General features: G+C 44.3%; 1 protein-coding gene across 1 annotated transcript in view; it reads left to right on the top strand.

Moving 5' to 3' along the window:
• Positions 1-5,249, top strand: part of WDR12 (WD repeat domain 12) — a 29,017-nt gene extending 23,768 nt beyond the window's left edge. The window contains exons 12-13 of the mRNA XM_062190091.1: positions 3,264-3,336; positions 4,041-5,249. Coding sequence (XP_062046075.1) covers positions 3,264-3,336; positions 4,041-4,118 — 151 coding nt within the window. The 3' untranslated portion in view covers positions 4,119-5,249. The remainder of the gene's footprint in view (positions 1-3,263; positions 3,337-4,040) is intronic.
• The last annotated feature ends 10,230 nt before the right edge of the window (positions 5,250-15,479 follow it).

The raw sequence follows: 15,479 nt of genomic DNA, 5'->3' as shown, positions 1-15,479 counted from the left end.
TATTTACATATCTTTACAGTACAACAGAGATGCATTAGCCACATGCTTATTTGTGTGTTGTTTATCTTAAATTTGGTTTCCAGCATCCTTATACCATCTCATGATACATGAACTTATTAACATCTAGAGGAATATACTTTTTTTTAATTGAAAAGGAGAGAGTGAACAATCAAGCAAATATGTGAGAGAAAAGGAGCAATTGTATGTGTGTGAGCTCCCATCCATTTGTAGTCCCTAGTTCCCTGCCACAACCAGGAGTAGGCTGGGTGGAAGCTGAGAGTGGAGAACTCAATCCAGGTCTCCCACATATGCACAGACCCAATCACTTGTGATATCACCACTGCCTCCCAAGGTCTGCATTACCAGGAAGCTGGAGTCAGGAACTCAGTATCAAACCTAGGTACTCCAACATGGGGTGCAGGCATCTTAGCTGCTAGACCAAACACTTGCTCCGGTATGTAGATTTCAATTATACATTTTCGATAACAATTAACATACAGTTTCTGGTAATTGTAGTAAATGCTATGATGAAAGCAAAGCATGGTAAAGGGATACTTATTTGAGGAAGGCCTCTTTGAAAGTGATAGGAAGTGAGACCGGCGCCGCAGCTCAGTAGGCTAATCCTCCGCCTTGCGGCGCCGGCACACCGGGTTCTAGTCCCGGTCGGGGCACCAGATTCTGTTCCGGTTGCCCCTCTTCCAGGCCAGCTTTCTGCTGTGGCCCGAGAGTGCAGAGGAGGATGGCCCAAGTCCTTGGGCTCTGCACCTGCATGGGAGACCAGGAGAAGCACCTGGCTCCTGGCTTTGGATCAGCGCAGTGCGCCTGCTGCAGCAGCCTTTGGAGGGTGAACCAACGGTAAAGGAGACCTTTCTCTGTCTCACTGCCCACTCTGCCTGTCCAAAAAAAAAAAGATAGGAAGCGAATTAAACAATGTGAATGTATGAGCCATGCACATATGGTAGAAGGAACAAGAGAAATAAGATGGAAATAATCTTGGCATGTTAACAAAATAGCAGAAAGGCCACTCTTGATGGAATGCAACAATAAATAAGGAGTAGAATGACAGGGCATGAGTACAGGTAGTGGTTATATCAAGCAGGATCTTTTTTTTTTTTTTAAGATTTACATATTTATTTGAAAGTCAGTTACACAGAGAAGAGAGGCAGAGAGAGATGTGTCTTCCATCCACTGGCCACAACAGCTGGAGCTGCGCTGATCTGGAGCCAGGAGCCTCCTCCAGGTCTCCCACGTGGGTGCAGGGGCCCAAGGACTTGGGCTATCTTCCACTGCTTTCCTAGGCCACAGCAGAGAGCCGGATCAGAAGAGGAGCAGCCTGGACTAGAACCAGCGCCCACATGGGATGCCAGCGCTTCAGGCCAGGGCATTAACTCGCTGTGCCACAGCGCTGGCCCCTCAGGCAGGATCTTAATAGCCCATGGCAAAGAGTTTGGTTTTCATTCTAAGTGTGACTGGAAGAATTTTGAGCAAGGGAGCAAGAATGGGAGCAGAGTCTTTTTTTTTTTTTTTTTTTGACAGGCAGAGTGGACAGTGAGAGAGAGAGACAGAGAGAAAGGTATTCCTTTGCTGTTGGTTCACCCTCCAATGGCCGCTGCAGCCGGCGCATCATGCTGATCCGAAGCCAGGAGCCAGGTGCTTCTCCTGGTCTCCCATGTGGGTGCAGGACCCAAGGACTTTGGCCATCCTCCTCTGCACTCCCGGGCCACAGCAGAGAGCTGGCCTGGAAGAGGGGCAACCGGGACAGAACCCGGCGCCCCGACCGGGACTAGAACCTGGTGTGCTGGCGCCGCAAGGCGGAGGATTAGCCTAGTGAGCCAAGGCACCGGCCTTTTTTTTTTTTTTTTTTTTTTTTTTTTTAAGATTTATTTATTTACTTAAAAGGCAGAGTTACACAGAGAGAGAAGAAGAGGCAGAGAGCGAGCGAGGTCTTCCATCCACTGGTTCACTCCCCAGATGGCTGCAACAGCCGGAACTGCGCTGATCCAAAGCCAGGAGCCAGGAGCTTCTTCCGGGTCTCCCACATGGATGCAGTGGCCCAAGGACTTAGGCCATCTTCCACTGTCTACTCAGGCCATAGCAGAGAGCTGGATCAGAAGTGCAGCAGCTGGGACTTGAACCGGTGCCCATATGGGATGTCAGCACTGCAGGAGGTGGCTTTACGCGCTACGCCACAGCACTGGCCCCGGTAGCAGAGTCTTTAATTCAAGAGACAGTTAATGATGACTTGTTCAAGCGACAGTTAATGATGACTTGTTCTACGGTGGTAGAAAGCTCTTTGGCTTAGGGATTGAATATAGAGATGGAAATCAAAGATTGTACCCACATTTTGTGCCTAAACAACTGCTGATTGGTAGTACCATTTATTCTGAAGGGAAAAAGTAGAAAAACAGGTTTCTAAGGGACAATCCAGAGTTTTATTTATTTATTTATTTTTAATTACAGGTGCCCAAAAGACAGCTGTCAGGCAGTTGCATATAAGCATACAAGGGCTTCAGATTTTTTTTTTTTTTTTCATTTTCAATTGTTTATTTATTTGAGAGGTTGCAGACATTGGGATGGAGAGACAGAGAGAAAGGTCTTCCATCTGCTGGTTCATTCCCCAAATTGCCACAATGGTCGGAGCTGAGCTATCCAAAGTGGAGCCAGGAGCTTCTTCCAGGTCTCTCACACGAGTACACGGGCCTAAGCACTTGAGCCATCTTCTGCTGCTTTCCTAGGCCATAGCAGAGAGCCAGATCAGAAGAGGAGCAACTGGGATTAGAACTGGCTCCCATATGGGATGTTGGCACCACGGGTGGAGGATCAACCTACTCTGCCACGGCGCTGGCACCTAGGGCTTCAAAATGTTTGTGAAAAATTCAGTCTTTTAATTCCATTTTCCACACACTTTTTGAAGTCTCTCCTATCAAGCTTAGGAAAGTTCGGACTAATGATAGAAATTAACCAGTTACCAAAATACAGATGACTTCTAGAAAAGTGGCGTATAAAACAACCGTGAGGTTGGGCCAGTTATACATTTTTATAACTTAGTAACACTTTTCTTTGATATTTTTGTTATGGTAAATCTCTCTAGTACGCAAATGATACAGAAAAACAGGAGCTAGTCAAGTAAATACTTGGAATTTTAATATTAAATGGTTATTGGGGCAAAGATGGTAAACTCAAAGTTTTCAGCATGGTTATTCAAATATGCATGTTCGCAATGCTATGAAAGCATGTTACATGTTACTGTTTCCGTCTTTTAGTTGTAAGGCTCCTCTTTATGATCTGGCTGCTCATGAAGACAAAGTTCTGAGTGTTGACTGGACAGACACAGGGGTAAGAATTTTTTATTATTACTTGGTGAGGAAGAAAATAGAATAAATCTGTTTATAAAATTACTAATTTCAACATATCTTCTTTTTATAATTTTGTATTCTGTTTCACTTAATATTATTCATAAGATCTCATACTTGTCCCTTGATAATAGCAGTAAAATTTGAAATTTTGAGCCAATTTTTTATTCATGAGTATTTTGATGAAACATCTAAGTACATGTACTCATTGATCCAGACTAATTGGATAAAAGTATTTCCTAAGTAGGAAAATATTATGTAACAATTCTGGATTATAAAATGTATTTAAAGTATTGCAATTTATTTTTATGTATATACATAAGCTCTTCTGCCTAAGAATTCTTTCCAAATGAAGTAACATGCAACTAATGTGCTACTCCTTTAGAAACTTAATTTTTTTAGATAAATAAAACTGTATCATCTTTCAAACTATTTTATTGTTTAAGCAAATGCTTCATAGAAAGTACAGGTGCATTTTGTGCTTCAAATTCAAATGATCATTTTTAAAGCTTTAATATGATACAGTATTTAGTAGAACTTGATCTAATTAGTCCCTTTAGGTACTGACTTTAAATGTAATAACTGCTCATCCATATTCCTTTTGTAATAAAAATCACCAGTTTTTCATTAGGTTTAGCTATTATATGAAATAATTTTATTTTTGTATTTTTCCCCTCTTTTATGCAGCTACTTCTGAGTGGAGGAGCAGACAATAAATTGTATTCCTACAGATATTCACCTACCACTTCTCATGTGGGAGCATGAAAGTGAATGATAATTTGATTATAGAGATTCTGTCTATAGATGAAGTCGGTAGAGAACTGTCAAATTACATTGATGCAGATGTAGAAAGCACTCTGTTAGGTAAAAGTTTATAAAATGTTTTCACCCTTTGTAATAGCTAATATATCACTTTTTCTTTATTTTGTATTTATAATAGTTTATATTTATAAAATGTAAAATGTGGCCTGCACTCTCTACCTTATGCAAATCTTTGAAATTAAACTCTTTATTTGTCTTAAAGGAATTGGTTTGAATTCAGGTTTGCTTTTGAAATGCAAATATAAGGGCATATTAGAGATGCAGTAAACAATTGTCCAGACCTACTTTTGCCAGAGAAACTTAGGTTTTTAAAATCATCCAGAAAAGACTAGTAAAAAAACTTAATAGAAAAAAATTAGAACTACAATTTTCATTTGGCAAAATAACTGTTAAATTATTAGAAAACATGACTTTAAGTGTTCAGAACATTAGAAAGTGTGTTGCCAGTTCATTGACAATTGTTGAAACATTTTAAATGAAGTGTTTCATATTAAAGGCATGTCAGATCTTTTAGAGACTTCATAAAATTTAATGATGACCGGAAATCTCCTCTTTCCCTAATGTATCCTTAAACATAGGTAAGAATAAATTCTTTACACAAAACCTTTCATTTGTATTAAACGTCCCACAAATTTTTTATCATTAGTTTTTTCTCTTCATATGTGATGTGAAATATTTAAAATAAGTGTCTTTTTAAAATGTGACTTCTATTTTTAATGGATTGACATTCAAGTGGAACATATTTATAGCATTTACAACCTCTCAGTAATAAACGATGTGTCCCGTTTGGTCCCATCTTAAACTGTAATAAATATTATCTGGTCTTGCTGTCATGCTTGACTGAAGTTGAAAGCCAGGTTAACAATGGGTTGAACACATCAGGAGTTTTGTTCTTGCAAATGTAGAAGTCTAGAAGCAGGCCAGGCTTCGTATAGTGACTTCCTTCCACATTCTTTAGGAACCCCAGTTCTCTCCAGCCCTAGGATGTTGTCTTCATTTTCAGATAGACTTAAGTACATCATTTCCTAAAATGTATTTTAATGTCAAAAAAAATGAATAAAGGCAGCCAGAAAATTCCGAGTCCTTGTTTTTCTCATTTTATGGTAGCTGGTGTAAATTTCATACCTATGGTCTTTGAAAGTCTTAACTTTGAAAAAACAAAGATTAATTTATAATCCTGTTTTGGATAGTCTCTGAAGCAGTTATTTGGGTTTTTGTTTTTTTTTTTTTTTTAAGATTTTTATTTATTTATTTGACAGGTAGAATTCCAGACAGTGAGAGAGAGAGACAGAAAGAAAGGTCTTCCTTCCTTTGGTTCACTCCCCAAATGGCCACAACGGACAGAGCTGCGCCGATCCAAAGTTAGGAGCCAGGTGCTTCTTCCTGGTGCCCAAGGACCTGGGCCATCCTCCACTGCTTTCCCAGGCCACAGCAGAGAGCTGGACTGGAAGAGGAGCAACCAGGACTAGAACCGGTGCCCATATGGGATGCTGGCACTGCAGGTGGAGGATCCGCCCATTGCGCCACAGTGCCAGCCCCTATTTATGTCTTAACTCATTCAACCTAGAGTGACAAGATGTGGTATACATTACACTGGGTGGTTCAAGTAAGGGTTAAGAGACCCCCATTTTTCAGATACAGTAGACAAAAAAGGAAGTAGCTTCTAAAAAGCCCTCATCAATTCTCAACCATAGTTCTACAGCAGGACGCAGCTGTGGTTCAGGCGTTCTTCCTTGGGATGGATATAACTTTAGTGACCAAGTCTCTTAGACAAGGGTTATCTGTGATCAGTTTCTGCCAGACTCCTCTCTCTCGGTAACTCCTGTAGATAAGTCTTAATCCCCGTATAGGAGGAATGTGAGAAGCCAATAGAAACCTAGAAGTGGAGTGGGTGTTGTGGTACAGCAGGTGAGTCCCTGCCTGCTATACCTGCATCCCATATTGGAGTGCAGGTTCAAATTCTGGCTGCTCTACTTCTGATACAGCTCCCTGCTAATGCACCTGGTAAGCAGTGGGTGATGGCTCAAGTACTTGAGTTCCTGCCACCCATGGGAGGCTCAGATGGAGTGCCTAGATCCTGGCTTCAGCCTGGCCCAACCTTGGCTGTTGTAGCCATTTGGGTGGATGAAAGATACAGACGATTGCCCATCAACTGGAGCTTCTGCCACTGCATGGGAAACCCCAAAGGAGTTCCAGGCTCTTGGCCTCTATCTGGCCCAGCCCCAGCTATTACAGCCATTTTGAGGGAGTAAAGTAGCAGATGGAATATATTTCTCACTTTGCCTTTCAATCAAACAAATCTTTTTTTTAAGCCTAGAAGATTCAGCCTCCTTTATAACATTGCTCTTCCTTTTTTCTTTCCTCCATCCGAGGCACCAGAGGTAGTTGCATTATTTGCACTTACTTGCCTCTAGAACTTACTGAGAGAAATGAATAGAGCTGTTTTCCTCCACTGGGAGAAGCTACCTGGCAGTGCTGTGTTCGGGACCTGCTGACTAGTATGGGGTTATTTATGCTGTCTTACCACAGAATTGGAGTTCATAAAGATATTGATAGCTGCTCTCGTCATCAAGTAAAGTTTTAAGATTGTTTTATTTAAATTGCTTAGCAGTAAACTTCCTAAATGTAAAATAAGGCTAAAGGTTTACTTAATTGGTGAATGAGTCAGTTCAAGGAAAAAAAATTGAACTGTATACCAGCATTTGCAGTGGTGGAAGAAAGTGCAAAAACACAAAAATCTAGGACACAGACATTCCCTTCAAAAAGATCACATGCTCACATGGGAGATCCTCATTAGAAACTGAGCTACATGAGTGTCCTAAGTGTAAAAGAAAGATCTAAGTGAACGAGCACAGAGGAAGGAGCAGTTAGATTGTGGGAAGCAATGCTGTCTAAGAAGGCATCATAGAAGAAGCCGTTCCAGCTAGATTAGGGCAGATGGTTAGGGGCAGGGTGAAGACACAGATTTCTAGCAGAGGGAGCAGCACGGAAGCCTCAGAAAGACTAGTTTAGAAATACTGTGAGTAGGGTCTGGCACTGTGGCGCAATGGTTACGCTGTGGTCTGCAGCACCAGCTCCCATATGAGTGCTGGTTCAGGTCCCAGCTGCTCCACTCTTCCTATCCGGGTCCCTGCTATTCCCCAGGGAAATCAGCAGAGGATGGTCCAAATCCTTGGGCTCCTGCATCCGTGTAGAAGACCCAGAAGAGGCTCCTGGCTTCGGTTTGGCCCAGCCCTGGCCATTGCAGCCTCTTGGGAGGTGAACCAGCAGATGGACAATCTCTGTCTCTGCTCTTTCTCTCTCTCTGTAACTCTGCCTCTGAGGAGTGAAATGGGCATAGTATTTGTTCATACTCCAAAATTTAATTTTTAAATAATGCTACCTTCTAACTCTTATTATAGACATTATGTTTTTATATTGGAAAAGATGAAAACCTTGCTGTAGTGACAGCAGTGGCACAGTGGTTAACCTGCTACTTTGGATGTGTGCATTCTATATTGGAGTGCCTGCGTTTGTGTCCTAATTCCAGCTCTTGATTTTAGCTTTCTGCTGTTGGTACTCTGAAAGGCAGCAGGGGTTGGTTCAAATCTTTGCATCCCTGCCACTCATATGGGAAACCCAGACTGAGTTCCTGGCTACTGGCTTCATCCTGGCTCCTCCCTGACTATTGCAGGCATTTGGGGAGTGAATCATGGATGGAAGACTTTTTTTTGTTTTTTAAAGATGTATTTATTTATTTGAGAGGCAGAGAGAGAGAGAGATGTTCCATCTACTGGTTCACTCCCCAAATGGCTGCAGTGGAGCTGGGACAACATGAAGCCAGGTACCAGTGGCTTCATCCGGGTCTCCCCCGTGGATAAAGGGGCCCAAATACTTGGCCCATTTTCTGCTGCTTTCCCAGGTGCATTAGCAGGAAGCTGGATCAGAAGTGGAGCAGTCAGGATTGGAATTGGTGCCCATATCAGATGCCAGCACTGCAGATGGTAGCTTTATCCGCTATGCCACATCATCTGCCCTAGATGGAAAATCTTTCTGTCTCTCTGCCTTCCAAATAAAGTGTAAATAAATATTCAAAAATGTTTTCATCCCACACAGAAGTTAAAAAAAAAAAAACTTCTCTGTGAATACAGGAACAATATTTGCTTTGTAGATCCCTTTTCTTGGAACTGTTGTCAATAATCTGTAATAATAAATGAGAATTAGCATTACCAAGGGGAAAAGTAGAAATGAAAGTTTGGGGCCGGTGCTGTGGCACAGCAGGTTAACGCCCTGGCCTGAAGCACCAGCATCCCATATGGGTGCCGGTTCAAGTCCCGGCTGCTCCACTTCCAATCCAGCTCTCTGCTATGGCCTGGGAAAGCAGTGGAGGATGGCCCAAGTCCTTGGGCCCCTGCACCCGCGTGGGAGGCCCAGAAGAGGCTCCTGGCTTCAGATCGACACAATTCCAGCCATTGCAGTCAATTGGGGATTGAACCATTGAATGGAAGACTGATCTCTCTCTCTCTCTCTCTCTCTCTCTCTCTCTCTCTGCCTCTCCTCTGTGTAACTCTGACTTTTGAATAAATAAATAGGTCTTTTTAAAAAAATTTAAATTGATACAAAATGTACTTGATTGCATAATTGAGCAAATAACCCAACAAAACATATCATCTAGGGATTTCTGGTAGTAACAGCTGCTCACACAGCTTAAAATTCCTTTTTTTTTTTTTTTAAGATTTTATTTATTCATTTGAAAGAGTTATAAGAGATAGCTTCCATCCACTGGTTCACTCCTCAAATGGCCACAATGGCCAGGGCTGGTCCAGACAGAGCCCAGGAGCCAGGAGTTTCCTCCTGGTCTTCTACGTGGGTGCAGGGGCCCAAGCACTTAGGCCATTTTTCACTGCTTCCCAGGTGCATCAGCAGGGAGCTAGATCAGAAGTGGAATAGCCAGAACTTGAATTGTGCCCACACGAGATGCCAGCATTGCAGACAGCCGCTTCACTTGCTGCACCACAGCACTAGCCCCTTAAAATTTTTGTAATGTATTCTATTTTTAAAAAAGATTTATTTATTTATTTGAAAGGCAGAGTTAGAAAAGTCTTCCATTTGCTGGTTCGCTCCCCAAAAGGCCATAACTGCTAGAGCAGGGCCAATCTGAAACCAGGAGCCAGGAGTTTCTTCCTGGTCTCCCATGCAGGTGCAGGGGCCTAAGTACTTGGGCCATCTTCTACTGTTTTCCTAGACCATATCAGAGAGCTGGATTGAAAGTGGAACAGCTGGGACTCGAACTGGTGCCCATATGGGATGCTGACACCGCAGGCATTGGCTTTACCCACTATGCTACAGTGCCAGCCACTGTGTTCTAATTTCAAAAAGTCACTGTTGCTTATATAAAGCAAATATAAGGAAAAATAGTAGCTTTTGTACGACAGTTTTTAAGACTATGCAAGGGATATACAATTAAGTACCTTTTAAATAAAGAAGCTACTAATTTAAAATCAGGTTTCATTTTTCTAATCAGGAAATGCCAGTTAACAAAACAGGAACTTTTTGTTATTTCACTTAGAGAAAAAAAAATAGTTTTTGAATTTTCATCCCTGCCAACTACCATGGCTGGACCAGGAGCCCAGAACGCAATCCAGTGCTACCAAGTGGGTGGCAGGAACCCAGTACTTGAGCCATCATATGCTGCCTCCAAGGGTGCACATCAGTAGGAAGATGTAATTGGAAGCTGAGCCAGGACTCAAACTAGGCACTTTGACATGGAATATGGGCATCCTAAGCAGCCTCCTTTTTTTTTTTTTTTTTTTTTTTTTGATAGAGTGGACAGTGAGAGACAGAGAGAAAGGTCTTTCTTTTTGCCATTGGTTCACCCTCCAATGGCCGCTGCGGCCGGCGCACCGCGCTGATCCGATGGCAGGAGCCAGGTGTTATCCTGGTCTCCCATGGGGTGCAGGGCCCAAGCACTTGGGCCATCCTCCACTGCATTCCCTGGCCACAGCAGAGGGCTGGCCTGGAAGAGGGGCAGCCGGGACAGGATCGGTGCCCTGACCGGGACTAGAACCCTGTGTGCCGGCGCCACAAGGCGGAGGATTAGCCTAGTGAGCCGCGGCGCCGGCCCCAAGCAGCCTCCTAACCACGGTGCCAAATACTTGCCACACCTTTAGTTACTTCTGTATCGACATTTTAACTAAGGTGACTTCAGGTATCAAACATAATGCTAATATTTTGTTACATAAACCAGACATATCTTTAATGTAACTTGATAGTACAGTGATTTTGGTTGCTTTCTTTAGAATTAGACAGGGGTAGGCATTTGGTGCAACAGTAAAGATGCCCACATCCCATATCACAGTGCCTGGTTCTGTTCCTCCCTCTACTCTTTTGATCCAGCTTCCTGCTAATGCACACCCTGGGAGTCAGCAGATGATGGCTCAAGTACTTAAGTCCCTGCCACCCATGTGGGAGACCCAGATTAAGTTGTGGGCTCCTGGCAATCACCCGACCCATCCTGGCTGTCGAGCATTTGAGGAATGAACCAGCAGATAGAAGCTCTGTATCTCTGCCTTTCAAATAAAATGAAAATAAAAATTAAAACAATTAAGTTGTTTTTGTTCTAGTGTCTTCTCAACTGATTCACAGATTTGTGAGAGTATATTATTGTGGTGTCTATAAGAATGGCACTGGGGCCAGTGTCATGGCATAGTGGGTAAAGCTACAGCCTGCAACGCTAGCATCCCATATGGGCGCTAGTTTGAGCTTCTTCCAGGTCTTCCATGTGGGTGGCAGGGAACCAAACATGTGGAGCATCCTTTACTGCTTTTCCCAGACCATCAGCAAAGTGGAGCAACCAGGATATGAACTGGTGCCCATAGGGGACACTGGCATTGCAGGCGGCAGTTTTACTGGCTATGCCACAATGCTGGCACCTATCTCTAGTTCTTAACCAATACAGTCATCACTGGTATCATGATAGATGGGTTTCAAGATCCCCATAGATATCCAAATCTTCATATGGTCAAGTCCCTTATGCAAATAGCATAGTATTTACATACAGCAAATGCACATCCTCGTGAATACCTTAAATCATCTCAAGATTACTTTTACTAGGGCTGGATATTGTGCTGGGAGTTAAGCTGCTGCTTGAGTTGCCCACATCCCATGTCGAAGTGCCTGGTGGAGTCCTGGCTGTTTTGCTTCCAGTCCAGCTTCTTGGTAATATGCATCCTGGAAGGCAGTGGATAATGGCTCAAGTGCTTAGGCTTGAGCCACCCCTGTGGGAGACCTAGCTGGAGTTCTTGGCTCCTGGCTTCAACCTGGCCCAGCGCCAGCTGTTGTGGCCATTAGGCATTTGGGGAACGAACCAGTGTACAGAAGATATCTTTCCCTCTTTCCCTCCCTTTCATTTCCCTCTCAAATCTTTTTTTTAAAAAAGAAAAAGGTTACTTATGCTTACTAGTATATTACTAATTACTGCAATAATATATAAGTATATACTTTAAAGGGTTATTACTTTCCTATAGGAATTGTATTTAAGTAAAAAGGAACTTTAGAAATAAAATAACTCATGTTACTAAAGGAAAGCACAGTCCAGGCAGGTTAGGGAGCCAGCGTACAGGTACACAGCCAGTTAATAATGGAGCTAGGAGGACTGCTGCTGAGTAATAAGAGCTGCAGAGAAACGATCTTGTTAGATACAATCTGACAGAAAGTCCAGAAGCATGTCAACAATTCCACGTGTTAATAACATCAATACAATATTAAATGTAACGGTTGTTTCAAGGAAAGGAAATACTTCCTTTATATTGTCTATAACATTTCACATTTGTTAAAAAAAAAATCTTATTACTGTATCTAATTCTAGTCTTGAATAAACAAAAATATAGTAGGGGAGCGAGAACATGTTTAACTTGCATCAAAGTCCTGGCTCCTTGGAAGACAGTTCATCCACGCCCTCACTGCCACTTAATGCTTCTGACTTCTTTGGTAAGACCCCAAGATCACAAAGGGGAGCACCTGGAAGAAATGGGGTTATTTCCATGACATACGGCCTAATGATTCACTGACCCTTTAGTAAAATAGTGCAAAAGGGTGAAGTAACTTTTAATGCATTTTCTAATATGAACTGAGGTTTTATTTGGGACATGAACCAGAAATATGCCTCCATAATGCAAAAAGTAAAGATCACCACTCTAAAGAAATGGGGCTTTGGATCTACCATGTGGAGCCCCACATTCCAAGTCATCTAATACTCTGTTCTAGTTAGCTTGTAGGCCTACATGGAGAAAACCACTGCTTATATTTATACTAAGTGTTCTACATTGATAGTGAAATGTCAATTCTATTCATGTTTGTGCTTCTCAATAAAATTAAATCCTCCCATATAGAAATATTTTAAGTGTTAAATTTTCATTAAAATTTTTTAGTGGAACACTGGAATTTAAGTACTGTGTGACCTCATTTATTTGTTAAGGGACTAGTACAAACCATTTAAATATCTCCTTATCAGTCCAACAGCTAAAGGAAGATAATTCATTCCATGTTTATCAAATATCATGTCACCTGATTCCTGCCCAGGACCATTAGTGGCTCTATCTACATCACTGCAGCCACTCCTACACTGTGCCATCACTTGCAGGAGTTTCTTAACAAATTGCAAAGAAGAAAAAGTGATTATCTACAAATGCCACATCTATGGCAGTTTGGAAACATAGTGTATCTTTCTATAATCTCCCCCAACTAAGTGAACAAAACCTGCACTCTTGGCCCCTAGTAACCATTCTGACTTCTGGTATGTCCCTTGGAGGACCTGTCTCTGCTTTAGATTGAATTAGGCTTCACTCTTGGAAAGCACATTACCTAAAACATCCCAAGAAACATACCATAGGGCATAACAGGCCTTGCTTACCAGATGACAGTCCCTGAGGAGAAAGATGTTCAGTTCTTCAGGGGCCCACTGGCTGCTTGTCTCCATTCATTCATCGATGGAGTAAACAATCCTTGAGGACCACACTGTGCTGGGTGATGAGGCTGTGGAAACGCCCAAGGTAAGAGCAGCTCTGCATCTAACCAGGACAGCCGGTTATCAGCCAGGCAGATAATTACTTTTACTTTTCTTTTTTAAGATTTCTTTCTTTATTTGAAAGAGTTACACAGAGAAGGAGAGGCAGAGAGAGAGAGGTCTTCCATCGCTGTTCACTCCCGGGACAATTGGCCATAACAGCTGGAGCTGCACCAATCCGAAGCCAGGAGCCAGGAACTTCTCCCATGTGGGTTCAGGGGCCCAAGGACTCGGGTCATCATCCATTGCTTTCCCAGGCCATAGCAGAGAGCTGGATAGAAGTGGAGCAGCCGGGTCTCAAACCGGCACCCATACGGGATGCTGGCACTGCAGGCAGTGGCTTTACCTGCTCTGCCACAGCACCAGCCCCACCTAATTACTTTTAGGTGTTGACCGGCAGAAGCCTTATCCCCTTAGGAAGGAGGCCAAACTTCCCCAAGTCGGGGCAAATCCTGATGAAGCACAGCAATATCCATGTTTGCCAAATGCTAATTCTTAGCTGTCAAGGATCTGGGTTTTGAAAGATTGAGGAGACCTTTCCTTTAAAAAAAGACATATCAACATTTTGGATATACTTTCTCAAGTAGTCACCATTCCACATCTTAATATTTTTGTTCTAAATTATCCCTTTGTAGCATAATTAACTACTCCTTTTCCTATTCTAAAATGACTTTTTCAGGTTTTTAGGATGAGTACGTTGTAAAATGAATATTCTAGAATCTTACCCCATCTTTATGCCTTGCACCTTTGAACGAATGTAGTTACTACCTCAAATAGAAGGTTTTTCTTAGAGCCTGTGTGTCACAGCTGTAATTAATTCACATTCTGCAAAGTGTTAGGAAAGCTGCTGTAAATTTGGGAGTCATCTTTTGAAGTAAAGCACCTGGAATTTACTGCATTATCGCCCCACAACAGTTTCACTTTTGCTTTATTCCTTTTTTTTTTTTCTGACATTTTCCACCAATTTCTTTTTACTCTTGTGGACACATTTATCACAAAAAATGACGGCTATGAATATGCACCCTTAAGGTAAGTTATCAGGAATTGTTAACTTAGTCATCCTTCAGCCTATAAAATGGGAGTTAGCTCAGCGCGTGAACACTCCCCGCGTGGCGAGCGCCCGAGGAGGCGAGCGCCGAGGGCCCAGCAGGTGCATCGTGGGTTGCGAGGACGCTGGGAGAGACTCGGGCTAAGGACTCCTGCCACTTACCCACGCCTCAGAGGCCTCACAGTCAGTCCCGCCCTGCCCAGTTCTGACCGGTTTTATTAAGTAGCGAGGGCCCCGGACAGGGACAGGGGGTGGTGCGGGGCCGGGCCCCCAGCGGGGTTCTGCTAGAGCACAAGCGGGCGCAAACGCGGGCGCGGGGTTGCAGTCCCCGCCTCCCGCAGCGGAGCCCGACACCTCCACGCACTGGCGCGGAGGGGCACGGGCGGCGTCGCGGGGCTCGCGGGAGGCCGCCGGAACGCGTGTCGGGACCGACCCCCGCGCGGCCGAGCGCCACCCGAGGCGACGGAGGAGCGGCGCGGCGCGGCTCTGGCGTCGCGGTGAGCTTCTGCGGCCTCCCGTCCGCCCCTCCCTTGGGGGCGGCGGTCCGGCCGGGAGGCCAAACCCTGGGTTCCCATGGCGACGCCGGGAGGTGGGGGCGCCTCGGGAGGCGCTGGCCACGCGCGCATGCGGGTCTCCTGGGGCCCGGCCGGCTCCCTCGGGGACCTCGGCCCCGGCGGCCTTTCGTCTGGGCGAAGCCTTGGCCCAAACAGCTCGGCCGGCTCCCGGCGCGCGGAACCGCCAAGGAGTAGCCCGTGGCGTGGCTGGGTCCTCTGGGGTCCCCAGGGCGCTTCCACCCACGCTGGCCCTGGCTGGGGGACCGAGCGCAGAGGCCTGAGGCTCGTTTGGTGATTTGTCTCCAAGGTGGGGACGGCTTCTAATGGAGGCAGGTGCTTCGCTGCTGGCCTCCTGTCCGTGATGTGCTTCTTTTTATTATATTATTATTATTATTATTATTTTATTATGGGGCTGACATTAATCGGCTCCCCATTGGCAAAAACACAAACTAGTTACAAGTGCGGTTAGGGTGAGCTGCGGAATGCACGGGCTCCCGAGGGAGCCCACTGCGCGGATGGGTGCCCCGGAAAGGCGGATCGTCCGGTCAGGTGCCCTGGATCCGTCAGTGGTCACATACGTGACGCTCCGAGGAGGATGGAGAGGGCGGGGAGAGCCACCTTGGCAGCTCACCCGCGATGCTGTGGCTTTGCCAGCAGAG

Source organism: Lepus europaeus, chromosome 1 (assembly GCF_033115175.1).
Source record: "Lepus europaeus isolate LE1 chromosome 1, mLepTim1.pri, whole genome shotgun sequence".
NCBI lineage: Eukaryota > Metazoa > Chordata > Mammalia > Lagomorpha > Leporidae > Lepus > Lepus europaeus.
The sequence above is the reverse complement of the archived record's forward strand: the minus strand, read 5'-3'. Positions and strand labels throughout refer to the sequence as shown.